This window comes from Myotis nattereri (assembly GCF_964212035.1).
Source record: "Myotis nattereri genome assembly, chromosome: 5".
NCBI lineage: Eukaryota > Metazoa > Chordata > Mammalia > Chiroptera > Vespertilionidae > Myotis > Myotis nattereri.
The window spans coordinates 20,052,627-20,079,598 of NC_138080.1; the positions used below are offsets into that span (position 1 = coordinate 20,052,627).

The 26,972-nt window shown below is 47.8% G+C and overlaps 1 protein-coding gene and 1 pseudogene across 2 annotated transcripts in view; both read right to left on the bottom strand.

Annotated features, from left to right (window-relative positions):
• Positions 1-12,399, bottom strand: part of NWD1 (NACHT and WD repeat domain containing 1) — a gene marked incomplete at its 3' end in the record, with an annotated part of 59,930 nt that extends 47,531 nt beyond the window's left edge. Inside the window, exons 1-3 of the mRNA XM_081090684.1 lie at positions 12,314-12,399; positions 10,057-10,173; positions 3,292-3,589 (exon numbers count right to left, since the gene is read on the bottom strand). Of these exons, the coding sequence (XP_080946810.1) occupies positions 3,292-3,589; positions 10,057-10,173; positions 12,314-12,397 (499 nt within the window). The 5' untranslated portion in view covers positions 12,398-12,399. The remainder of the gene's footprint in view (positions 1-3,291; positions 3,590-10,056; positions 10,174-12,313) is intronic.
• A 12,561-nt stretch (positions 12,400-24,960) lies between these two features.
• LOC308519116 (large ribosomal subunit protein eL31-like) lies at positions 24,961-25,282 on the bottom strand (annotated as a pseudogene). Its single transcript has one exon. The product of its transcript is annotated as a large ribosomal subunit protein eL31-like (transcript).
• Positions 25,283-26,972: the final 1,690 nt, after the last annotated feature.

Here is a 26,972-nt window from a genome sequence, read left to right on the forward strand (position 1 = left end):
CATATTTAGCTCCATGCCATGGAGCAAACAATAGCGGCATAGTAAGTGTTCAATCAACAGTCGCCATCGACAGTCGTCACATCAACCGTGTATTCAAAACTGATATGTCTTTCCTGTCTTAGCCCAAGGACCGAGGTTAGCATCACCTGCGCTGTCAGGTGGGCATCAAGTACCCGACAGCCCTGACATGAGGCTTGGAGCGGGAACATCACCTCTGTGATCTTTCTCCCAGAAGCCTGTCACCCCGGTCTGATCACAAGAAAACGCCAGACAAGCCCAGAGTGAGGGGCATTCTACAAAACACCTACCAGTACTCCTCAAAGGGGTCAAGGTCATGAAAAAAACAAGGGAAGACAGAAACTGTCACAGACAGAGAAGCCTACGGAGACGCCGACTAAACACCATGTGGGCCCGGATGGGGTCCTGGGACGCAGAGGGGTGTTAAGGGGACACGGAGGAAGTCTGAAGGACGTCCGGAGTCTAGTCAATCATCGGGTACTGACGTTCAGTATCCGTGTCCATTGTTCAGTCCCAGCAAATGTACTGCGATCACATAAGATGTTAACTTATCTGAACAAAACACACACGGGAACGCTGCACGATCTTTGTAGCTTTATGATCTTGTACTTTCCTGTTAATCTAAAAGGGCCCTCCCTTTGCCCAGCCAGCGTGGCTCAGTGGTTGAGCATCGACCTATGAGCCAGAAGGTCACAGTTTGATTCACAAGGCAGCAGCTGATCAATGATTCTCTCTCATCATTGATGTCTCTATCTCTCTCCCTTTCTCTCTAAAATCAATAAAAATACATTTTTGCCAAAACCGGTTTGGCTCAGTGGATAGAGCGTCGGCTTGCGGACTGAAGGGTCCCAGGTTCGATTCCGGTCAAGGGCATGTACCTGGGTTGCGGGCACATCCCCAGTAGGAGATGTGCAGGAGGCAGCTGATCGATGTTTCTCTCTCATCGATGTTTCTAACTCTCTATCCCTCTCCCTTCCTCTCTGTAAAAAAATCAATAAAATATATTTTAAAAAAAAATACATCTTTAAAAAATTTTAAATGATCCTCTCTCCAAAAAGTTTATTTTTTAAAAGTGAATATGTCATTACTAGAATTAATATATCTCTAATAGATAATAATTGATACATTTTAATAAAATTTAAATATTAATATAAATTACTATATTTATATCTTTAAATAAATCAATATATTAAATTTGTGCACATATTTAATGTTCATAATATAAATTCATATATTTTTTTAAAATATATTTTATTGATTTTTTACAGAGAGGAAGGGAGAGGGATAGAGAGTTAGAAACATCGATGAGAGAGAAACATCGATCAGCTGCCTCCTGCACATCTCCTACTGGGGATGTGCCCGCAACCCAGGTACATGCCTCCGACCGGAATCGAACCTGGGACCTTTCAGTCTGCAAGCCGACGCTCTATCCACTGAGCCAAACCGGTCTCGGCTATAAATTCATATATTTAATGTTGATAAATACATACATTAAATTTTAGTAATAGATAATATATAATCAATATATTTTAATAAAATTAAATTCATATATTTAATATATTCATAAATACATTTATATATTTAGTATTTTAGTAATAGATAATATATAATTAATATATTTTAACAAAACTAAGATACTATTAATATAAATTACTACATTCAATATATTTAAATAAATCAATATATTTAATGTTTACATATAATATAAATCCACATATTTTATATATATATGTGCATATGTATATATATGTGTGTGTGTGTATATATATATATATAAAACCCTAATATGCAAATAGACCGAACAGTGGAACAACTGAACAACTGTCGCTATGACATACGTTGACCACCAGGGGGCACATGCAGAACATGGCGGGCGTTGGCCGCAGCGGGATGGTGGAGCAGGTGAGTGGGGGTGTCAGACCAAGGCATCAGGGTGAGCCGCTGATGGTTACTGAAAATTCTTTGCTCCCACGCGCAGCGGTCCCCGCCCAGCACTCACACCTGCTGCCAGTGCTGGCCCCACTGGCACCCACTGCCAGCACTGGAGCCACTGCTTGCACCCGCTGCTGGCACCCGGCACCAGCCCTGATCACTCGGTGCCATCAGCAGGTACAAGCAGCGGCTGCTGGCTCCAATCATCCCTGAGGGCTTCTCCACTGCCCCCTGCTCCTTAGGGGTGATCGGGGCAGCAGCAGCCGCTCCCACCTGCTGACAGCACCAGCCCGCTCACACCCACTGATAGTCAGCAGGAGCGAGTGGGGCCAGGCACCATCAGCGTGTGGAAGCAGCAACGGTGGAAGTGGGGCTGCTGGCAGACAGGGGGCAGGGGGCCACGGTGGGAGGGGCCGAGTTGGGGCATGGAGGATGGGCCGAGACCTGCCCCTGTGCCCACCACAGCCTCTTGGCCCACAGTTCCTTTCAAGGTGCACGAATTTGTGCACTGGGTCCCTAGTATACTTATAATATAAATTCATATATTGACTATGTAGATAAATGAATTCATATATTTCATAGTTTTAGTAATACGAATTCATATATTTAATAGTTTCAGTAACATAAATTCCTACATGTAATGTTTGGTGATATAAGTTGACATACTAATAACCCACAAACTGATGTATGACTAACCCACAAGCAATAAGAACCTGTTTCTTGCTGGCAGCAAGTGGTGGGGAAGGGACCTGCTTATGCTGCATTTGTAGAAAAATCTTTCTGATACTGGAGTGGAGGATGACGTGGGTGGGGAGTGGGGTGAGAGGCGAGGGGCCGGCGGGAGCCGGGTGATGGACTCAGCAGTCGCAGGGTCTGATCCCTGCTCTCACCCTGGGCCAGATGAGACTCCTCCTTCCTGGGCCCGTTTCCCCTCTGAGGCAGGCGCAGCAAGGCCAGAGCACTGAGCTCTCCGCACCGTCTAACTTGGGCGTTTTCCCAGGATTGTCCTGGGTTTGGCCCTAACAGTCCTGCATCCCCGGAGCCTCTTGATCCAAGGCAAACAGGGATGATGGTTGTCTTAGAACATGTCCCCTAAAGCCAGGACCTCCCTGGGAGAAGCGATGGAGCCGGAGGAGGAGAGGAGGATCCCAAGAGACCAAAACTTAACTGGAACACGGCTGAACTCTGCAGGGTCATGTGTAAAAGACCTTTCTGAGAACCGGGGCGCTAGGCTGGTTCGGCATTTACAGAAATGCGGACCGTGGCATTTGGACAACACTCAATGTGCATTCTGAACACGTGGGCATGGCCCATGGGTCCCGGGGAGTCTCACTACCTCACCTGACCGTTGGTAGCGGTGCCACTGCTCCTGGGTGATGAGGCCCAGCCTCCTGGCTTCCTGGGCTCCACTGCGCAGCACAGAGGTCAGGGTGGCCTCCTCCGGCCCACGGGTGTCCCTGGTGCCCAGGGCCTGCAGCACGTAGCTGGGGGGCACAGTGTTCTCGTCCCTCCGGAAGTGGTGAGCCACCAGCTCCAGGTCACCTGGCCTGGTGGTCAGCTGGGCCTTCAGTGCCTCCCACTCCTTCTCCTCGATCAGCGTGGGGACCGGACAGGGGCCGTACTGGTCACCTAGGAGGGCCTGGCAGAGAGAGGGTAAGAGAGAGAGGCACGGGTTCAAATCTCGCTCTGGCACTTAGCTCTGTGACCCTTGGTGAGGCACGCAGAGCTCCTAAAAATGTGTCTGGCTGTGGTGCGATGGTGAAAATCACATTAAGAAGTGCAGGCAGAGATAGCACCTGTGTGTGTAGGTACCTGAGAGCAGGGGACGTACATTTGGAATCCGATCGAGCATCTTTTGCTTGGGAAGCCCTCTGTGGCAGTTGAATAGCAGCCCCCTCCCCCAAAGATATCTGGTTTTAATCCCTGGACCCTGTGAATGTACCTTTAATCAAACAAGGTTGTGATGTTGATTTTATGTGTCAGTTTGACTGAGCGAAGGGATGCCCATATAGCTGGTCAAACATGGTTTCTGGGTGTGCCTCTGAGGGTGTCTCTGGAAGACCCCTCACTAATACCAGAGTCTTTGCTGATGCAATTAAGTTAGATGGGCCCTAAATGCAATCCTGAGAATATATCTATACTAATAAAAGGGTAATATGCTATTTAGACCAGGAGACCTTCCAGGAGACCTTCCAGATGTCCTTCCAGACAAAGCCATGGTGGGTGGGGCTGAGGCAGAGGCGGTTAGGGGCAATCAGGCCAGCAGGGGGGCAGTTGGGGGCAATCAGGCCAGCAGGGGGGCAGTTGGGGGCGAGCAGGCTGGCGGCGGGGGGGGGGGCAGTTGTGGGTAAGAAAGTCGATTTGGGGGACGGTTAGGGGCGAGCAGGCCAGCAGGCAGAGTGGTTAGGGGCAATCCGGCAGGCAGGCAGGTGAGCGGTTAGGAGCCAGCAGTCCTGGATTGTGAGAGGGATGTCCCAGATTGGAGAGGGTGCAGGCCAGGCTGAGGGACACCCCCCTCCCATGCACAAATTTCATGCACCGGGCCACTAGTATATATATACAAGCCTAAGCGACTGTCTGACAGTCTGACCATCCAACCGGTAGCTATGACACACAATGACCACCAGGGGGCAGACACTCTGACCAGTAGCTATGATGCACACTGACCACCAGGGGGCAGGCGCTCAACGAAGGAGCTGCCAAGCTGTGATGACTTGGCAGCCACAGTTCTCGGGTGACACACCCAGAACCAGAGAGGAGGGAGCCTGACTCCGGGATGCATCACCTGAGAACCACCCTCTTGCAATCTGGGACCCCTCGGGGGATGTCGGAGAGCAGGTTTCAGCCCGATCCCCGCAGGCCAGGCCGAGGGACCCCACCAGTGCACGAATCCATGCACCAGGCCTCTAGTCCAGCGGTCACCAACCTTTCGGACCTCACGGACCATCAGTGAGGTTGGCGACTGCTGCTCTAGTCTTTAATTAGAGACAGGCAAAGGGAGATTTAACAAAACAAAACTGGAAAAGATGATATGACAACAAAGCTAGAGATTGGAGTGATGCAACCACAAGCCAAGGATGCCTGGAGCCCCCAGGAGCTGGCAAAAATAAGAAAAAAATTCTCCCTGAGAAATTTAGGCAGGCGCACAGCCCTGCTGACACCTTGGTTTTAGCCCTCTGGGCTCCAGGCCACAAAAGAATAAATTCGGTTGTTTTAAGCCAACTGGTTTGTGGCCATTTGTTGCAGCAGCCCCAGGACATTCATGTTCCCTCTTTGTACAGAAGAGAAAATGGCAGCTCCTCATAGGTAGGCACTGGGTTGCCCCAGGAATAGGCGCTGGGACAAGAGCTACAGGCTCCATGGGTTCTGCCCAAATCTCACGCCCTGAGGTGGCCCTGGCAGCAGCCGGGAGCCGGGCCCAGTGAGGACTCACAAGCGCAGGAAGGAGCCTGTCTTTATGCAGCATTTTGATATTTTCTTCCTTGTGGATTTTTTTTGGATCAATTTTGATTTTTTTTTTTTAAAGATTGCACTAAAATATTTATCTTGATAACTACAATTTTTGGCACCCCCTTAAATTTTGTGCTGAAGGCAAGTGCCTCACTCCTCCCAGCTCTAATGCTCCCTGGAAAACCCGAAGTCCTGCTTTCTCCTTGTTAGATGTACAAACTGAGGCCCCAGAGAAGGTGCCAAATTGGAATTGGTCTGAGGTCATGGGGTTAGGGGGTTGTGGGGGGAGGAATCAAGTCCCAGCATGGAACCTCTGAGTTCTGAACACAGTCACTCCCCAAATATTTATTGAGCCAAGCCCATGACAGCTGCTCAAGAGACAGCAGTGACCAGAACAGGCTGGGTCCTTGCCTTCCTGGAGTCCTAACAGGTGAGTCAGGCACCAACGTCAAAGTGCAACTGATGCTAGGAAGAAAAGATAAATATGTGGGCTGTAGAGTCAGGAAAATTCCCCTGAAGAAATGAGGCTTGAGCTGCAGAATAAGATCTGAGAAGGATGCACTGGACAGAGAGCCTGCCTAACAGCGAAAACAGCATGTGCAAAGGCCCTGTGGCAGGAAGTGCAGGCATGTACAAGCAGAGGAAACAGCATGTTCCAGTGCAGGAAAGCACCAATAAGAAGGGAGCAGTGGAGAGAGAAAAGGCCATCCTATGGGCAAGATTTCGAAGGGTGTGGTGAGGACCAACTATTTTGGTTCTGGTGCTGAGAACGCTAGGAGGCCCTCTCTCTGCCCCAACAGATTCTGAGAAAGTGCAGACTGGAATGCAAGAGAATTAGGTCTGAGACATAAGGCCCAAAGTCTTGAGTTTCCTCATGAAATAGAAGCAAGCACCCCTCCCGCTTCATGGGGTTGTTCCAGAATATCCCAGGGGTGTGCACCCCGGAAACCTGGATACGGAATCTGAGATGACAGGATGTTGAAGAGGACATGGTTCTCCCAGGGCCTTCCCAATAGCCACAGCCTTGGAGGGACAAGGGAGTTGAGAAAGGTGTCACCAGCAAACCACAGACCAGAGATCTTAGGAAGAAGACAGATGGTTACCATATTTTTAAAATTAAATACTGCTCGGGTCTGTGGGACGGAAGCAACGGGAGTGGGAAGAGCTGCAAAGAATGAGATCAAGGAGCTATCAGAAGCAACTGTCTGGAGACGCTGGAGCTTCTGGTGCCCCAAGAGACGCAGGGCCGTGAGGAGAAGTGCCGGGGCGAGGTCCCCTGCCACGAAGCCTAATGACTTATTTACCAGAGAGAAGCCTCTCCGAGGGCCCCCAGCACAGCTCAGCTTTCCATGGAGAGCCCCCCAAACCAGAGCCACGACAGGAGAACGAAGCTGTGACTCTGGGGCGACAGAGGGGAGGTGCCTGGTGCAGCAGAAAAGCAGAATGCGGGGAGAGGTCCTCCATCCTGTCGGCCCACAGAGCCCTTCTGGAAGGACGTGCGAGGTCCCTGGGCCGGTGGGGCCTGGGAGAAGCTCAGCGATCGGCCTCCGGTTCCCCGTGTCACCTGGAAACTGTGTTGTGCTTTTCACTGCCTTCCGTTTGGGTTGCAAAATCGGGTTCCCCCTGGGGTTCTTTTTCTCCCCACCTCCCTTTTCCCTTTAATAATTTATTTTTCTTTTTTCTTTGAAACTTAACAAAATGATCAATCATCAGGCTCATTTGGAAGGCTCAAATGAGAAGACTGGGAAAACATTATTCGTGAAGGAGATACGCAAGCAAGACTATAGAGCTCTCCAGATGTTAGGTTGTATTTTAAAGCAACAATAATGAAAACAGGGTGGTTCAAAGGTAACAGCATCCAGTCACAAGATACGTAAGTCCTTGGGATGTAAGGTACAATGGGACGACTGGAGTGAACACTGCCGCATGGGACACTTGAAAGCTGATCCTGAGAGTTCTCATTACAAGGGGAAAAAATCCTTCTCTTTTGCTTTCTTTATTTGTATCTATATGAAATGATGGATGTTAACGAAAGTTATTATAGTAATCCCTTCACTGTATATGTAAGTCAAGTCATTATGCTGTATACCTTAAACATATACAATGCTGTATATCAGTTACCCTATATAAGCCTATATAATAAAGAGCTAATATGCAAATGGTCGTCACGACCTCACACCCTTGTGCCCTTGAGCAGGGGCCAGGGTACCTGAGGCCGGGCGGGGGGACCTGAGGCCATGCCCCCCGCTTGGCAGGGCTTGACGGGGGTGGGGCCAGCTGGGTCTGGGTCTCGTGTGATTTTGAGGCACCGCGGGTGGGTGGAGACTTAACTCTGAGTCCCGTGGCATGCCCCAGACTCTGACCAGAGGGAGATTTTTGTATACATTTTACTAATTTTCTTTCATCTCTGACACTTCTATTATAGAGAAAGGGCAAATAGCAATATTAAAATATATCCTCTAATTAATTCCCTTTTAATGTGCACAAATTTTGTGCACCAGGCCACTAGTATCTCAATAAAGCTGGGGGGGGGGGAGGGACAAAAAGGTGGTGCCAACACACCCACAAAAGTATAGAGCAAACGAGTGAACCCAAGTGCCATCCTATATAATAAAAGCGTAGTATGCAATTGTCCCCTTGACCGGGAGTTTGTCCAGGAGTTCTACCAGGGGGCAGAGCCTACCGGGGGAAGGGAGGGAGGCCCCGGCCCTCAGCTGGCAACCGCAAGGGACCCCACCAGTGCATGAATTCCATGCACTGGGCCTCTAGTTGTATAGACAAAACAATATATAACAAAGAAAGCTTCTCACACACCTTGTTTCTTGTAGGCAGGCCTGCTCTCTCAGGCAGCACTTTCTGCACCACGGGAAGTGTTCTCATCTGTGCTCTCCAATTACAGTGGCTCCTTGCCATCCCAGTGTGGGTAGGAGGACTAAGGAACTGAAATTTTACTTCTGCCTGATTTTAAATAATTTAAGTTTAAATCACCACATGTTGTTCATGTCCAGCGCACCGGGCAGGCAATTCTAAGGCCAAACACACCTCACCTAGTTCTCTTTATTTCCCCGGAAAAGAGCTTTTAAAATGGGGCCATCCTCTCCTACATTCTACAATCTTCTCTCCAGGAGAGGTTCAGAGTATTTTTATTTTTATTGGTAGCTGCTCGAAGCTTCTTTGTGATTAAGGTGTGTTGGGCAAAGATACTTTCTTGGCTTTTCCCCATTTACTATTCTTTTTCTTTAATCCTCACTGGAGAACCTCACAGGCTCTTTGGGGTTTTTAGTTGGAGTTTATAAATGTTAAGACATTTTTTTAGAAAAAATATTTTGGTTTTTTTTGTGGCTTTTTTTGTCTCTTTTATTCTCTATATTTATAAGATATTTTTAAACTTATTTATTTTTTTAAACTGGTAAGGTATTTTCAGAGTTGGGATACTTTTCAATAATTATTTTAGTTTTTAGTTTTCTTTTTTTAAATCCTCACCCTAGGATATGTTTATTAATTTTAGAGAGAGAGAAAGGGGGAGAGAGAGAGAGAGAGAGAGAGAGAGAGAGAGAGAGAGAAACGCTCCAACTGGAGATCAAACCCACAACCTTTTGGTGCATGGGATGATTTTTCCAACCCACTGAACCACCCAGACAGGGCAGTTTTCGGCACTTTTTTCAATTAAAAGGTGATTATAAGAAGTAGTGTACAGGTGGGGATGCAGACAGGTATAGCCACTGTGTAAAATAGGAGTTTCCTCAAAAATTAAAAACGGAATTGCCTTTTGACCCAGTGATCCCACTTCTAGGAATCTATCCTTAGCCATCAGAAACACCAATCAGAAAGAATGTTTGCACCCCTGTGTTCACAGCAGCACAATTTACGATAGCTAAGACTTGGAAATAGCCTACGCGATCATCAGCGGGTGAGTGGATAAAAAAGCTGTGGTATATCTACACAATGGAATCCTACTCAGCTGTTAAAAAGGAAAGAACTCTTACCATTTGCAACAGCATGGATGGACCTGGAGAGCATTATGGGAAGTGAAATAAGCCAGGCAGAGAAAGACAAGTGTCATAGGATCTCACTCAGATGTGGAATCTAATGAACAAAATAAATGGATGAACAAAACAGACCCAGAGACATAGAAGCATGGCACAGACTGTGGAATCTCAGGGGGAAGGCGGGGGCGTGTGGGTGGGTGGGAAGAGATCAACCAAAGAACGTGTGTGCATGTATGCATCACCCATGGTCACAGACAATAGGGTGGTGAAGGCCTGGGGTGGCGGGTGGAGGCGGGTTAGAAGAGGTCAGTGGGGGAGGAAAAGGGGACATGTGTAATAGTTTCAACAATAAAGATTTAAAATATAAATAAATGAAGTAGGTGGGGTGGGAAAGCTCAAGGAAAATCCAGAGCCAATCCCAAGATCCCTTTGGACTTCAACGCTCTGCTCTCTAACTTACCTGCTGCTTCCACGTGACTGTTAATGTCTGGGTCTCAGCTAGCTCTGCAGAAAAAGTGCTGCGAACGACTAGCAATGTCTGCACAGACAGGCTATGGAGAGAGGGTGTGATAGCAGAAATGACGCCTGGATTTGGCTGGGAAGCAGGGGCCACATCCTGGTGCTAGAAGAGACCTAAGAGTGACCCCATCTCTCCCAAGAGACTCACAACAAAAGCCGGCCCTAGGGATGTTTTCCGACACCGATCAAGCTCCTCCAAGCAGAGTTCTGTGGTCATGTGGTCAGTGGCCTGTGCGTGCTGAATCCCCCACCTCAGATCGACGACCTGGAGATGACGAGAGTGGGTGCGTCAGGGAAGGGCCGGGTAGGCGACTTTTCAGTTGCCTTTGGGAAAGGCATAACGTTTCTTTCAATAATTTTTGACAGCTTCTCCCCAAAGTGGGGGGGGGGGGGGCGGGGGGCAGTGTCTGGATGAAAAGAACTTGACTGAACTCCCAGAGTAATCAGGAGAAACTATCAGGCAGATCCAGGTTGGGGGCATCCTCCCCTAGACGGCCAAGGTCATGAGCAACACGGGAAGGCCAAGGAGTCATCCCAAACTGGAGGAGACTGGGGAGACCTGACAACCAAATGCACCGGGGGGTCCCTGGGTGGGATCTGGGGCTCGAGACCAGAGAGGACGGGTGACATCCGGGTAACATCAGGAGGCTGGTTAATAACAATGAGCCAGCGTCCATTTCTTCGTGGGACAAATGCACCTGATAATGTGACATGTTCACATTCAGGGAAAAACTGGGTGCAAGAAATATGGGAACTCTGTGTCAAATACAAGCTTCCTGTAAATCTCAGTTCCAAAATAGAAGTTTACTTAAAAACATTAAAAAAAAAAATGTAAGACCCTGAGCATTTTCAAACTGTTTCTTTTAAAGCAAGGACGTGTCCACACTTGTTCGCAGAGGGCGTTTCGTTTGGCCCAAATCAGATGTGGCCAAGTCGCCTTGGCAACCGCACGCTTGCGGCCATTTTTGCCTGCAAGCCAGAGGAGGGCCTCGGGCAGAAGGAAGGGCTCCATTCAAGGAGCAAGGCTGACCCCGTGAAAGGCTGGGATGAGGAAGCGGGGAGGATGGGACCCAGAACAGTCCTGCCTCCTTAAATTATTTTGCCCCGAGGGAATAAATATTCCTAATGACCTACAGCCACAGGGTGAAAGGACCACAGTGCTGACTGTGACTGGAGGAAGGAAGGGGGAAAGACAAAGCATCAGCCATCAGCCTTGGGGAGAACCTTCCCCCTCTGGCCACTGTCCCCCGTCTCTGATTGAGGACCAGCAGTGCGTGTTGCATAGCTAGCACCCATGTAGACGTCAAGGGATGCACATTGGCGTTCCATCCGTTCTCAACGAGTCATTTGTTACCATCAGTTCCCAGGGCCTCCGCCATGGAGCTGTGTCTCATGCTCAACGGCAGGCAGTCGAATTTCCGGCACTGCTTCCTTCTTACTAATGTATCAGTGAGCCCTGGCTGGCTTGGCTCAGTGGGTAGAGCATCGGCCTGTGGACTGAAGGGTCCCGAGTTCGATTCTGGTCAAGGGCACATGCCTGGGTTGTGGGCTCGGTCCCCAGTAGGGGGCGTGCAGGAGGCAGCCGATTGATGATTCTCTCTCATCATGGATGTTTCCATCTCTTTCTCCCTCTCCCTTCCTCTCTGAAATTAATAAAAATATATTATATATATTATATGTATTATATATATATATCTATATATATCTATATATAGATATATATATATCTCTCAATGGCAATTCATCTTATAATCCAGGGACTTTGAGGTGCTGAATTGCTGTCATAAACGGCAAGGAGGCAGCGCCCATTAGAGCAGAGACCCCAAAGATGGTTTGTTGGTTTCCACACCAAACACGCAGGCAGTTACACCCCCCCACCCCCCCACCCCCCACCCCGCAGGTTGGTGTGAGCTGTAGGGGACTCTGTCTGGGGCCAGGAGCGACTGTGTCCAGCACTCCGGAAAATGGCACATCCCACTCAACACCCACCCTGCATGTCCCACAGTCCTCAAGCCGCCCCAGCGGGCAGGGCCAGGAGGGCGGGGAAAACAACACGCAAATGACGTCCAAGGAGCGGGGTCTCAAGGCTTCCGCTCCTCCGAGCACTGTGTCACCCCGCCTGTGCCAACCGCAGTGCCCACAGCACAGCCATCATCCCTCCACCTGCCTTTTCAAAAGGCTTTTATCTCCCTGGCCCGTTGCCAGAACCAGCGACAGAATTTGCAGGGTCTGCTGCAAAAAGAAAATGTGAGTCTCCTGTTCAAAAATCACGATGAATTTCAAGACGCAACAGGAAAGCATTAAACGGAGCAGAGCCCCGCTGGGACTGCCCGGGTGGCACACCCTTGCTCCCTCTTTCCAGGCGGAGGAAACGGAGGCAGGAGGCGTGGGCAGGTGATGATTACCTCAAACATCAGGCCGTGCTTTTGGCAGAAGGTCTGCACTTCGGGGTATGCGGTAGACTGCAGAGCTTCTCTCTCCGCATCCATATCTGCAGGGAACGACATGGAAGGTGTTCGATGGAAGAACCCAGAACTCTCCCCTGGTCCATGGCTCTGATTTTAGCTTCATTCCCTCCCACCCAGGCTGAGGCCCTTGAGCGGAAATCAAAAGATACAAATACATGAGGTCAACCTAAGGAGACAAACCCCCTGGACTGCCCGGGACTTCCCAGGTACTAGCACTAAAAATCCCACATCCCAGGAAGCCCTTCGCTCCCAGCTAACCAGGGTGGGTAGTTGCCCTGGGTTAGGGCTGCCAGATAAAATACAGGAAGCTCATTAGAGTTTGCATTTCAGATAAACAATGCATAACTTGGCAGCATAAGTATAGCCCATTCCACACACCATTTGGGTAAATTTGCATTTCTAATAAACCCTGTTCAATTCGCACTTCAGCTAAGCAACAAATAACCTGTCCATGTAAGTGTGTCCTGCTCCAGGCAATATGTGGATACCTTTGCATAGCTGATAACCCAATTCAATTTGCATGTGAGATAAACAACAAATCATCTGTTACCATAAGGGATAGACTTATAGAAAACGATTATTCATTGTTTATCTGAGATGAAATTTTATTGGATACCCTGGTTTTGTTGTTGTTGTTGTTGTTTTATTTGTTTGTTTTTGCTAAATCTGGCAGCCCTACCCAGCATAGACCTGGATTCTAAGACCTTCTCCACCCGGACTTCACCGTGAGGCCTTATGCCAAGTGTCAGGCTAGCCTCAGTTTCCCCCTCTGCTCTTCAGGGCTCCACGCTCCCGAAGTAGAAAAACCTCTTCTGGTCGCAGCCGTTACTGATTTTTCAGCACTCAATGAATGTTGGTAGAACCACCGAGTCTACAAGTAAAAGTACCTCGTGCAACGTAGGTTTTGAAGAAGCATTTGTTTTCTCCACAGGGCCCAGAGGAGGTCACATTAGTGTCTTTAAAAGGCCTCCCAGCTATAGCCGGTTTGGCTCAGTGGATAGAGCCTGCGGGTCAAAGGGTCCTGGGTTCGATTCCGGTCAAGGGCATGTACCTTGGTTGCAGGCACCTCCCTGGCCCAGGACCCTGGTTGGGGCGTATGCAGGAGGCAACCAATCAATGTGGTTCTCTCACATCGATGTTTCTGTCTGTTTTCCCTCTCTCTTCCACTCTCTCTAAAACAGTGGTTCTCAACCTTCCCAATGCTGCAACCCTGTAATGCAGTTCATCATGTTGTGGTGACCCCCAACCATAAAACTGTTTTCATTGCTACTTCATAACTGTCATGTTGCTACTGTTATGAATCGTAATGTAAATATCTGATATGCAGGATGTATTTTCATTGTTACAAATTGAACATAATTAAAGCATAGTGATTAATCACAAAAACAATATGTGATTATATGTGTGTTTTCCGATGGTCTTAGGCGACCCCTGTGAAAGGGTCGTTCGACCCCCAAAGGGGTCGCGACCCACAGGTTGAGAACCGCTGCTCTAAAAGATCAATGGCAAAATATCCTCCTGTGAGGATTAACAAAAACTAACTAACTAACTAACTAAATGAATAAAATAAAAGGCCTCTCAAAACCACTGGTACAAAGAAACTGCCCAGATTCTGCCACAGGAGCTGACCTCAATTCCAATCTTGTTGCATGCCCTCCCCTTCCCATGCCTGTTTCATAAATCCCACAGGTTATTTACATTTGTCCATAAAACATCAACTGGGAAGTTTCTTTAGACCTAGACACGGCTTAGGTCAAGGGCACAACAAACAGCAAATGAGACGTATATAAATGATGCCGTATGCCACAGCTGGCCCCCACTGGCTTGGGAGAGCGGATGGCTAAATCCTCAGGAATTAGGCTGTGAGCCAGTTGTTGGCACGGCCATTATGAAAAATTAAATGATCTGACTGTGCAATGGAATACATTATAGCAAAAGCTGTAAGAGATCACAAGGACTCAAAAGTCATCCCTTCCGAATCATCTGGCCACATTTGGCTGCGAGCTCTGCTCCTGAGTTTGTTTACGGCTATTGCCTTTGTAGCAGGAAAATAGAGGATGGGGGCCGCTGCCCAGTTCCTCCCCACTCCGTGGTTATGCAGTCACACTGGCAGCTTTGAAACTGACCGTGGTGGAGGACTTACACCACAGAAATTGGCAGACAGTGCAAATCAGATGTTTTATGTGGTTGTGGTTGTTGTTTTACTTTAAAATTTTTGAGGAACAGGTTATTAAACCTTTGCCAGAACACCTCTCTGTGCAGTTTTTGCCCTGGTGGAACTCATACCCTAGTGGGGGAAGCCAGGCATTCAACAAACACATAAATTAAATAACTGTAGCTTTTGGGGCCTAGGGCTTCATGGGTTCCAGGATCTGCTGGGACCCAGTGTGACTACAACGCATGGGTGAGGGGAGGATCAGCCTAGTGCATCATCGTGCAGTCACCACAAACGTTAGTTGCGATATCGGTTGCCACTCATAGCAACTCTATCAAGTCAGGCTCTGAGCCTGGATAATCAAAGCAGAAACAGAGGGTCTGGATGCTCCCCTTTCCCGGTTCCCACATGGGTCACTGGCCGGGCTGCATTCACATCCAGGTCTCTTAGGGACACCGTGAGCCCTGCCCATTGCCTGGCACCCCCACGAGTGCCCCTGGCTTCTAAAACCCAAGCCCTGCCCTGCCCCTTACCTGAGACGGTGGAGCTGATGAAGATGGCCACACTGTTGGATGGAGGCTCTGGGAGGGGGCCTGCCTGACCCTGGAGAAGCCGCCGGCGGGTACCTGGGCTGAGGGGGCCCGCGTTCATGCTGTCCACCCACCTGGACGATCTTTCCCCGGGACAGGGACTGGATCTCAGACACCTCACACCAGTGGCCGAGTGGCCTTCCTGGGAGGCCAGCCAGGCAGGGCCATCGGGAATGGGGGTGTCTCTCTCACCCTCCAAGGCCCCCTCAGTGACCTGCAGCCCTGTCCCCTGCAGTGTCCCTGGGGAACTGAACCAACTGCTCCCCGCTGCTCTGCTTGGTCTGCTAACGCTGATGGCTGGACATTGGATTGTGACCTCTCAGCCAAGGTCCCTGGATGTCGGCTCCTCCAGGCACCGGAGCCTTTTGCCCCTCAACCAACCGGCTTCTCGCCCTAAGAGCTCAGCAGTCGCCACAGCAACTGTGGTTTCTTGGCGCTTGGCACTGGGGCCCAGGGACCAGCCAGCCTCTCGAACACCTGGGTCCCCCGGGGGCTCCATGAAAGTTGAGCTTGGGCCCAGGTGTGCAGAGGGAGCCTGCAGGATGCTGGGAGCTGTGCCAGCCCTGGCAGGGCAAGCCCAAAGGATGAACATTCAGAGGGACTCCCCACCCACCCAGTCCTGCGCTCACCATTCCCTCCAACAAACGTCCAGGCACCTCGTGTACTATTTAAACCAGCAGTTCTCAACCGGGGACCATTCTTCTCCCCAGGGGACACTGGCAATGTCTGCAGACACTTTGGTTGTCATGACCGGGGAGGGGAGCTATTGGCATCTAGTGGGCGGAGCCCAGGGATGTTGCTGAGCCTCCTGCAGGGCACAGGGCACAGGACAGCACCACCACAGAGAATCTTCTGTCCTATAATGTGAGCAGTGCGAGCTGGGAGGGCTGGGGGGAGGAACGGAGAAAGCAGCTTTAAATAAACTCATCAGATCTCCTTGCCTGCAGGAGGCCTGGGGCTGAGGCCAACTGTCTTTGATAAGAAGGAAGATTAGCCCTGGCTGGTTTGGCTCAGTGGATAGAGCAGCAGCCTGTGGACTGAAGGGTCCAGGGTTCAATTCCAGTCAAGGGCACATGCCCAGGCTGCGGGCTCAATTCCTAGTAGGGAGTGTGCAGGAGGCAGCCTAACAATGATTCTCTCTCATCATTGATGTTTCTCTCTCTCTCTCCCTCTCCCTTCCTCTCTGAAATAAATAAAAAATATATTTAGTAAAAAGGAAGAAAGGAAATTAGCAAGTCTCCAGGGGCAGTTAGGACCCTGCCCACATCAAACTGATGAGCTCTTTGAAATAAGCAAAAAATTCCACTCCCAGCAACATGGATAGACCTGAGGGCATTGTGCTAAGTGAAATAAGTCAGACAGAGACAGACAAATAACTGTGTGATCTCGCTTACATGTAAACTCTAAAAGGGCCAAACTCAGAGACACGGAGAGTAGGGGAGGTGAAGGAAATGGGCAGATGTTGGTCAAAGGTTACCAATTTCCAATTATGAGATGAATAAGTTCTATTAAAAAAAAATAAATAACCACAAAAAAAGAAGATGAATAAGTTCTGGAGATCTGATGTACAGGATGGCGATCATAGTTAACAACACTGTATGATATACTTGAAACTTGCTAAGAGAGTAGATCTTAAATCTCACCACAAAAAAGAAAAGAAATGGTAATTATGTGATAAAGGCGTTAGATAACCTACGCTGGTAACCATTTTGTGACATATAAGTGCATCAAGTCCACATGCCATACACTGCAAACTTAAACAATATTATATGTTGATTACATCACAATGAAGCGAGGAAAAAACATAATAAAAAACACAGGCTGTATGGCCAGGGAGAGACCTTCTCGCGATTAGACCTTATTGAAAATGCCCTGGTGATCTAAGTCCTGCCCGCCCGCCTGTCAATGTTAATAAACCGCAGACAGAAGGGAGCTATACCTCGACGTCCATGGGCCCGGCGGGAATGCCGTCTCCTCCACCGCCTTCCTGGAGGATTCAAGCAAGTGGCCCCTCTCCCGGGACATCAGCCGCATGGTCTGTGGAACGAGAGTGAGGACCAGTCAGGGGCGGGCGAGGTGAGGACAGTGAGGCTCTCCCTCGGGCCAGCACAGGAGGAAGCACGATGTGCCTGGAAATCAAGATGAATGCCAAATGCCCGTGATCAGCAGAATGGGCACGGGCCCTTGGGAGACGGTATGTCAAGTCCCCGCTTTATCTGTGGGCACTCGAGAAATAGGAGCATCAGTTCAACCGAGTAGTTGGAGCTTTTTCATACCTCTTCCTTCTCTGCCTCAACTTACCTTCCCTGCCTGGTCCATTCAGGAAAGACCCTGCCGTTCTGGGGCCCCCGAGTCCACCCTGGATTTCAGGGGTTCACTAAAAGGACTCACAGGATTCAGAAAAAGCTGTTTTACTCATAATTATGGTTTGTTGCAGTGAAAGGATACAGATTAAGAGAGAGTTTCAAGGCCTGGATCAGAAGGGAAACTTACTTTTTATTATACAGATGATCCTTGACTCAACGGTGGGGTTAAATCCCAATAAACCCATTATAAGTGGAAAATATTTTAAGTCAAAAATGCACTTAATGCCACACTGTAGAGCAGGGGTCCTCAAACTACGGCCCGCGGGCCACATGCAAATACAAATATTGTATTTGTTCCCGTTTTGTTTTTTTACTTCAAAATAAGATATGTGCAGTGTGCATAGGAATTTGTTATAGTTTTTTTTAAACTATATTCCGGCCCTCCAACGGTCTGAGGGAGAGTGAACTGGCCCCTGTTTAAAACGTTTGAGGACCCCTGCTGTAGAGTATCTGTTGTCCACCCTCATGACCACATGGCTGACTGGGAGCTGGGCTCCCGGCCACTGCCCAGCACCATCAGAGAGTTTCGCCCCACGTTTCGTTTTCCCAGGAAAAGATCAACATTCAGAATTCGAAGCAGGATGTCTACTGAATGCATTTCACTTTCCCACCTTCGCAAAGCCAACAATTTCTCAGTCAAACCATCGCAAGTCAGGGACCGTCTGCACAAGTTTTTACACCACCTAATGTTGGCCATTTAGAATACCTTGTTTTCATTTAAATGTTAGTAAATAACAGAAAGAATGCATTCTTGGTCGTCTTTCGGAGCTCCAAAATGCCTCTTCTATTTCTTTTTTTTTAATATATATTTTATTGATTTTTTACAGAGAGGAAGGGAGAGAGATAGAGAGTTAGAAACATCGATGAGAGAGAAACATCGACCAGCCACCTCCTGCACACCCCCTACTGGGGATGTGCCCGCAACCCAGGTACATGCCCTTGACTGGAATCGAACCTGGGACCCCCCAGTCCGCAAGCCGACGCTCTATCCACTGAGCCAAACCGGTTTCGGCCAAAATGCCTCTTCTAAATAAGACAGCTTCACCTGTCTCTGTGATGTCCCCTTTCTTTTTGTGAATGTATGTTTTTTTATTATTATTATTTGGGGTTTGGGGTTTTTTTTTGTCCCCTTTCTTTTGTAAATGTCTCATTGCTGAAAGCTCACAAAGTGAGCTGAAAGGAGACCTTACGTGTAAGATTACGCCAACACTGGTTTTATGAAAAGATGAGCAGGCAGCTCCTGCTTGGCTCTGGGTGGTTATGAGGGCCTCTTGGAGGAAGCCACGCACACACTCAAGGATACAGGTGAAATGAGCTGAGGGAAGAGGCATGGGCATGTGGGCGGCCTCCAGGGAGGACCAAGCGTGAGCTTCTAGTTGTCCCCTCCCAGTGGAGTCGTGTGGACAGGGTTTAATTCTCATAGCGGCGAGGTGTGACACCATGCACCGTGAACTGCCCAAGCCTTGGTGTCCCCGGGTGTTTTTTGGGCTAAAAAAAAAAAAAAAATAGTGACAATCAAAACTATCTCCAGCTCTGGCTGGGTGGCTCAGTTGGTTGGAACATCATCCTGTGCACCAAAAAGTTGTGGGTTTGATTCCTGGTGAAGGCACATACCTAGGTTTCAGGTTTGACCCCCAGATCAGGGTGTATATGGGAGGCAACCAATTGGTATCTCTCTCTCTCTCTCTCTCCCCCTTCTTCTCTCTAAAATCAATAAAAACATATCCTACAGTAAGATTTAAAAAAAAAAAACACAACTATCTCCAGACATTGCCAATGTTACTAGGCTCACTGTAATAACGCCTGGTTAAGAACTCCTGGCCTAACAGCTGATTTACTTTAACCTCAGGGCCTTTGCACGTGCCATGGACACCCCATTCTTCATCCTTTCATGCCTTTCACATTTCAGCTTAAATGCCACCTCCTGAGAGGCCCTCCTTCACCCTCCCATTACTCAACGACCTCCCAAGTCACTCTGACGCCATCACCCTATTTTAATCCTCTGCACGGACTCACCACCAGCTGGTGTTTCTTCTTTGCTTGTTTGCTGGTCGTGTCTCCTGAGAGAATGTGACTTCCGCATGTGAGGGCCTTGTCTGTCAAGGTTGGCGTGCCCGGAACAGAGTAGGCGCTCAGTAAACGATGTTCACATCAGCGGGCTCATCCACAACTACCCGTCATCCTCAGCTCCCGTTTGCCACCGCAGACAGACAGCGAAGCAGGACTGGCCTTTCTGGGAAGGACTTGCCACGACTGCCTTCTGGGTTCCCTCGGGGGCTCCCGCCTCCCTCTCACTCCTGCTGGTGGTAGACGGGGCCAATTTGCAATCCTCTAGGGAAGGAGGTTGGAAAAGAAAGTTTTTGGGGCTCAGCACTGATTGGAAGGCAAGCCCCTGGCAATCCTAGTCACTTTTGTCTGAGGTATTTCACAGGTCTCTCGCTGCCAATTCCCCCAGCAACTGGGATAATGAAAGAAATTATGTGGTTCTCAGGCCCTGGCTTCGCTGGGCACTTAGCCAGGCTTGGCAGTTAACTGTTGTGTGCCAGGCTAATGTTGCCAACATAGCAGATGCTTTTGTTGAGGGTCCATGAGGTGTCAGCCGGTTGGCCTTTGGCATCGGCAGTCCACACACAACCCGAGAGGCAGACATTGTGGTCCTGTAGCACGGACGAAGAAATGAGGTCCAGAGGGAGAGACCCCTTGTGTGGGCCACTCTGAACTCGAGTCTTCTCAGCAACCTCCTGGATCGGTCAGAGAATGAAATGCACATGTACAGTGAGCCGAGCGCTACTCTGGGGTCATGCAAAAGGCCCAGAAAATGTTGGCCATGATTAATGGCTATTATTACCAGACTCACTCAACAAGTGGCAGAGTCCGGGACCAACGCCTCCGGTGTCCACGTTCCAGCAAGGGTTAATAAAATCTAAGTCTCTAGAGCAGGGCTGCCCATCCTTGGCACTGCTGACATTTGGGGCGGTTCATCCTCTGGGGTCGGGCCGCCCTGTGCACAGTGGGATGTTGAGCAGTGCCCCTGGCCTCTCCTCCACTAGATGCCACCACTCCCAACATTGCTCCCTGTTCCCTGGGGGCAGAGTCCCCACCTCCATCCCCTGGATGACAACCACTGCTCTGTCATGTTATATATTCATGTTACTATAATCATGTTGCTACATGTTGGGTAACTTTTTAACTTCAGGTGCAACTATACATACTCTCCAATACTCCCATGACCTGGGGACTCCAGTTTGCTATCCTGGCTTACTCATGATGGAAATCAGCTTCAGAGAAATTCAATAATTTGCCCAGGCTGAACGAGAGTCCAACCTATTTGTCGGCCATCTTGGGATCTATGGGTGTTAAAGAATTCTATGCAAAGCTTTTAAAGTGTGATAATGGTATTGTTAGGTTATAAAAGAATCTTTATCTTTTGGAGACACATAACAAAAATATTTATAGAGTGATAAGGTATACAGAACGACTGAGATTTGCTTAGAAATAATCCCAGGTGGCAAGGAGCATGGGGTGAGGTTGGCTAGGGGGTGATGGCGATCAGGGCTGGGACTCGGGGGCTCCTTATATGATTCTGCGTACTTTTGTGTATGAAATTCTCCATAGTCAAAGTGTAAGTATTCTTCCATCTGTGTTCTTAGGGAATGGTCATGATCATTTTGTGTTCAGTAGGTGCAGAGCCCAGGGGATTTCCATGCCTCTGCCACCCACAGACGCCCAAAGTTACCATCTCTCCCTTACAGAGGAGAAATCCAGGCTAGGAGATGTTAATAAACGGAATCACAGTCTCAGCCTCCGAGGCGCCAGCGCGTAGCATGAGCGGGGTAGCAGCGCCCCCTGGGAGCCAGCGCAGGAACTGTCACGTGAATGGGCAGAAGCTGCTGTAACCCCAGAATGGGGTAGGAGGGGGGGCACCTGAGACACTGTCCTGGAACACAGCATTGCGGGGGGGGACGCCCCCCAAACCCCAGCAATAAAGATAAATAATCTCTTTTAAATTTTTAAATTGTGGTAAAAGGATAAGTATTTTAATGCACTTTTTAAAAAATCCAAATCAATGAAGAAAAAATTCACAATAAATGCGATGCCACGATTTTAAATACAGCAAGGCAAGTGAGGGAATATGGAAACCAGGGCCGGAACCTGTTTTTATTTTTATTTTGCTCATCGTGGATTTTTTGCATGGATTGGATTTTTTAAAACATTACTTTAAAATACTATTTATCTGCGAATTAAAACCACAATAAGATACTACCACCTCATGCCCACTAGGATGGCTAGAGTAAAAAAAAAGTGGAAAATAACAAGTGGTGAGGATGTGGAGGAACTGGAACCCTGTACCCTGCTGCTAGAACTGTAAAATGCAACCGTCACTGTGGAAAACAGTCTGTCAGGTCCTTGAAAAGTTAAACACATGCCCGGCCAGTGTGGCTCAGTAGTTGAGCATCGACCCATGAACCAGGAGGTCACAGTACGATTCCAGCCAGGGCACATGCCCGGGTTTCGAGCTCCATCCCCATTAGGGGGCATGCTGGAGGCAGCCAGTCAAAGATTCTCTCTCATCATTGATATTTCTATTTCTCTCTTCCTCTCCCTTGCTCTCTCTGAACTCAGTAAAAACATATTAAAGAAAAAAACATCATGCTGAGTGAGAGATGCCAGATGCAAAAGGCCATACGATGTGTGATTCCATCGATATGAAATGTCCAGTAAAGGCAAGTCCATCACGACGAACAGTGGATCCGTGGTTGCCCGTGGCTGGGGGAAGGAGTTTGAGGAGTGACTTTAATGGGGATAGGGCCTCCTTTGGGGGTGATGAAACGTTCTGGAACTAGCTATAGTGGTAGTTGCACAACAGTGTCAATGTACTAAGTGCCACTGTATTACACACTGAGAATGAATTAATTTTATGCTATGTGAATTTAACCTCAATTCTTAAAAATGTATTTAAATAGGAAAAAATTAGCTTGATCGCTAGTTGTTTTTGGCACCCCTCCCCCCAAATGTCTTGCCGGAGGTGAGTGCCTCTCCCCAGTCCAGGCCCAGATCCCATCCCCCGCTGGGTGTTGCCTCTATGATCATTCACAGTTTGCAGACGGGGGAAACCAGGCCCATTGTTGTCTGTATTTTGAATTAACCACTTTAGTGTGGGTTAACTGAAGCCTCGTGCCAGCCCTTGTTGGTGACCACATTTAGCCGCCTGTGTCCCAGGTCGGTCTGTGCCCCATCCTGGACGTCTCTGGTTGGTTTCCTCTCCCGATGCCTCGCACTGAACCCACCCTGGCAGGGTCCAGAGGACGGGCCTTTGGAAATCAACAGTTGGCCTCATTTTTGCCCGTGGTTCCTAAGGTTTTGGGGTCACAGACCACACTTTAACCTCCACAATAAAAGCTTTGGACCCTTTCCTGGAAAATGGCACGTGCACACAATATGCCTCTAATTCCTGTCCTTGTATTCCAACAGGGCCATTGAAGTCCAGGTTAAGACGCTCCAAATCAGACAAATACTTTGGGATTCAGCCCTCTAAGGAACCGACAGCATAATTTGTATGTCTTTCCCCCCTGATTCATTTTATCATGTTATTTTATAATTCACATACAATAAAACTGACTTCAGTGTGGGTTTTAGCTGAGTTTTTGGGCATCCACAGATTCATATAACCACCACCACCACATTTAGCTCTATCCTCCCAAAAGGCTCCGTCACGCTGTCTCCTTCATACTCACACCCCTCTCCACCCCCTGGCAACCACTGATGTGTTCTCTGTCACGAAAGATCTGTGTTTTGGAGAAAGTCCATGTATAGAATCATACGGCGTGCAACCTTCTGAGAAAGGCTTATATCACTCAGAATAATGCTTTTCAGATTCCTCCAGATTGCCCCGTGTATTAAAAGTTCTCTCCAGCCCCACCAGTGTGGCTCAGTAGTTGAGCATTGACCCCATGAATCAGGAAGTCACAGTTTGATTCCTGGTCAGGGCACATGCCAGAGTTTTGGGCTCAATCCCCAGTAGGGGGTGTGCAGCTAGTCAATGATTGTCTCTCATCATTGATGTTTCTATCTCTCTCTCCCTCCCCCTTCCTCTCTCTGAAATCAATAAAAACATACATATTTTTTAAAGTTCTCTCCATTTCATGTAGCAGCCTGTCCATTCAGGATATTTGGGTGATGGGTTAGTTTCCTGGGCATGCCATAACAAAGCACCACAAACTGAGGGGCTTAAAACAACACAGATGTGTTCTGTCATGGTTCTGGAAGGCGGAAGGCGGAAAAAGCTATACTTCCTCTGAAGCCTCTAGAAGAGGATCCTTCCTGGCCTCTTCTAGTTTCTGGTGATAGCTGTCAATCCTTGGCATGGAAATACATCACCCCAGTCTTTGCCTCCATCACCATATGGCCTTCTCCTCTTTATATATGAATTCAATGTTCCTCTTCTCATAAGGACAGCAGTCACATTGGATTAGGGCCCATCTCGTGGCCTCAACTTGATGACATCTGCAAAGATTCTATTTCTTAAATAAGGTCACATTCATAGGTGCTGGAAGTTAGGACTTCCACATATCTTTTGGGGAGAGACAATTCACCCCATAACTGGTGACTCCATGTCTTTTTTTTCTTCAGTTTTATAACTTTACTGGGCTGGTGCACGAATTTGTGCACATTGAAAGCAAATTAATTAGAAGAAATATTTTAATATCGCTATTCGCCCTTTCTCTACAATAGAAGTGTCAACCAAATTCATGATCAACAATGACAGATGGAAACACATGTGTGTGATTGGTGCCAGTAAGAGCTTTATATGTATCGTGCATGTGCGAATCAACTTAGCCTTTTATAGATATAGAATAAACTTGCTTAATTAGAACTGCTTTCTGATTTAGCTAAACTTTTTCCAGCCCAGTGAAGCATCCCAACTTCTCTTTCAGGTAATTTCCAGCAACACAGCAGTAAATATCAACACGAAGCACATTATTGTTATTGTAGATCACGCAGGGAGAACAAAGGGTAAAATATTTAACTGCAGCAGTGTTTGACTATGTTCTGTGCAGTGAGAAAATCTGAAGTCATTTTCAAGGTCCACCATTTCTTACTTCTTTTCAGTCGGGTCAAGTTTCTAAGCTTTCTAAATCTCCATTTTCCGGCTAAAGAAGAGAAAATAGGATTCCACTGAGTCTCCTATATACCTACTCCAGCACTTCTGTGAGGATCAAATGAGATGAGGCATGGGAAAATGCTTCACAAACATCTGGTTAAAGTGTGAAGTGTTTGCACCTGGCTATAAAGCAAGTCATGTTCCTGTGCTGAAGAAACTGCAAGGAGGCTAGTCATTGCTAGGGAGAGGAAGCCATGCGTTGCTATGTGACGTCATTACCCAGATGGACACTTAGCATATTAGCCTTTTATATATATCGATTCAACAATCAACAGTTAGTTCTCACCCACATGAACTATTTGTAGATTTTTTTAAGTGGTGACTGGTATGTAGGTAACCAACGTATAGAGCTTGTTTGATGAATCTTCATCCTCATTATGTATTGTGGACAACCACACCATATACCATATGGGACATTCCTTATTCCTTTGGCCCACACAGCTTTGTTGAGCCTGGTATCTGTGTGCCCATCTTCTTTATGGCAAATTTCCGAATCTCTTTGAGTGCCTGAGGGTCACCCTTCTTGAAACCCACTCCATGAACACGTTTGTGAATGTTGATGGTGTGTTCTCCGGTCACTACCTCGTTGATGGCAAAACGGCCCTTCTCCTCACCCTTCTTTGTGGGAGCCATTCTGCCAGTCCAGGTTGTAGAAAGTCCATGTCTTAATCTTTTTCATTACAAAATTGAAAGTACACATAAAGCCCTCCAACTGAGCCTTAAAGTCAATGAGCGTCTCTAGGGAAAGTATTTGAGAAACGCCGGATCCAACCTGGCTTCTTTTCCAGGGAGCACCGTTTTTCTTGAAATGTCTGACAAACTATGGGTTAGACTTGTCTGTTTGGCAGAAATGTTCTCAAAAATGAATAAAATGAGCCTGTCACTTCAAAACAACTGCTGGTTATTGTTACCAAGAATAAAAGTCAAGCTTTCAAGATAAAAATCAGAATTTTGAAAAACCTGTATCTACCACTGTGAGCTTGACTGCTTTCTGAGACTTAAAGGCTTGTCTGATTAGATGGGTAGTTCTATTAAAGAGCGTGACTCTCTGATATTGAATAATGAAATGTGGCAACCTCTGCATAACTCAGTGAACTAATGACTGATGCATGATGTTACAATCATTGGAGGGGGTCCATTCAGAGTGCAAGAGAGAGCAACAGATTTTTTGTTTGTTTTCAAAGGTCCCTTTTTTGCTTTCCTTTCCTTTTCATTTCTTTTTTATTGAATTTATTGGGATGACATTGGTTAATAAAATTATTCAGGCAGACCAATAGGTTTTAATGGAACCAAGTGTAGTGGGTTGAATGGAGGCTGCTAAAATGATATGTCCATGTCCCAAGCCCCAGAACCAGTGAATGTGACCTTATTTGCAGAAAGTCTTTGCAGATGTTATTACTTTAGGGTTGTCCACATGAGGTCATCCTGGATGACCAAGGTGGGCCCTAAACCCAATGACAAGTGTCCTTAGAAGAGAAGAAGAGAAGCCATGGACATAGAGGAGGAGACGGCTAGGTGACAATGGAGGCAGAGCAATTGGAGTGATGTGGCCACCAGCTGGGGACTCCCCTGGAGCCACGGAAGCTGAAAGAGGCCCGGAGGATCCTCCCCTAGAGAGGATGTCGTGCGCAAATGCCCAGGGATGAGAGAGGACACGGCATGTTGTAGAAACTGCATGTTGTTTGGAGAGGCTCCATATTAGATAAAGATATAAAATCTAGCCCGAATCAGTGTGGCTCAGTGGATAGAGTGTCAGCCTGCAGACTGAAGGGTCCCGGGTTCGATTCCGGTCAAGGGCATGTACCTTGGTTGTGGGCACATCCCCAGTAGGGGGCGTGCAGGAGGCAGTTGATCGATGTTTCTCTCTCATTGATGTTTCTAACTCTCTACTTCTCTCCCTTCCTCTCTGTAAAAAATCAATAAAATATTTTTTTTTAAAAGAGAAAATTGGGTTCATCATTCTTTTAGTTTGTGTGATGCTTTTACTGAATAAATATGTGTTCCAGAACAACATATTGTCAGGTTTGTATGTTTTTGGCTTTTATATAAAGGGGAACCATGCTGTAGGTATCCTGACACAACTTGCTTTTTTGTACTCAAGGTTGTCCATGCTGTAGTTTGCTCATTTTCAATGCTGTATGGTATCCTATTGTATGACTACATCCCATATTCAAAGGCTGTTAAATCACGTTGTTTACCCATATCTTCAGGAAAAAATCACTTCTACTGTCGTGGTAAACAACCTGCTTCCCTATTTATAATGGTCTGGCACTCTAGCAACTTCAGCGCAAAATTACAGCTAATTTGCCTACAAAGGTCAGGT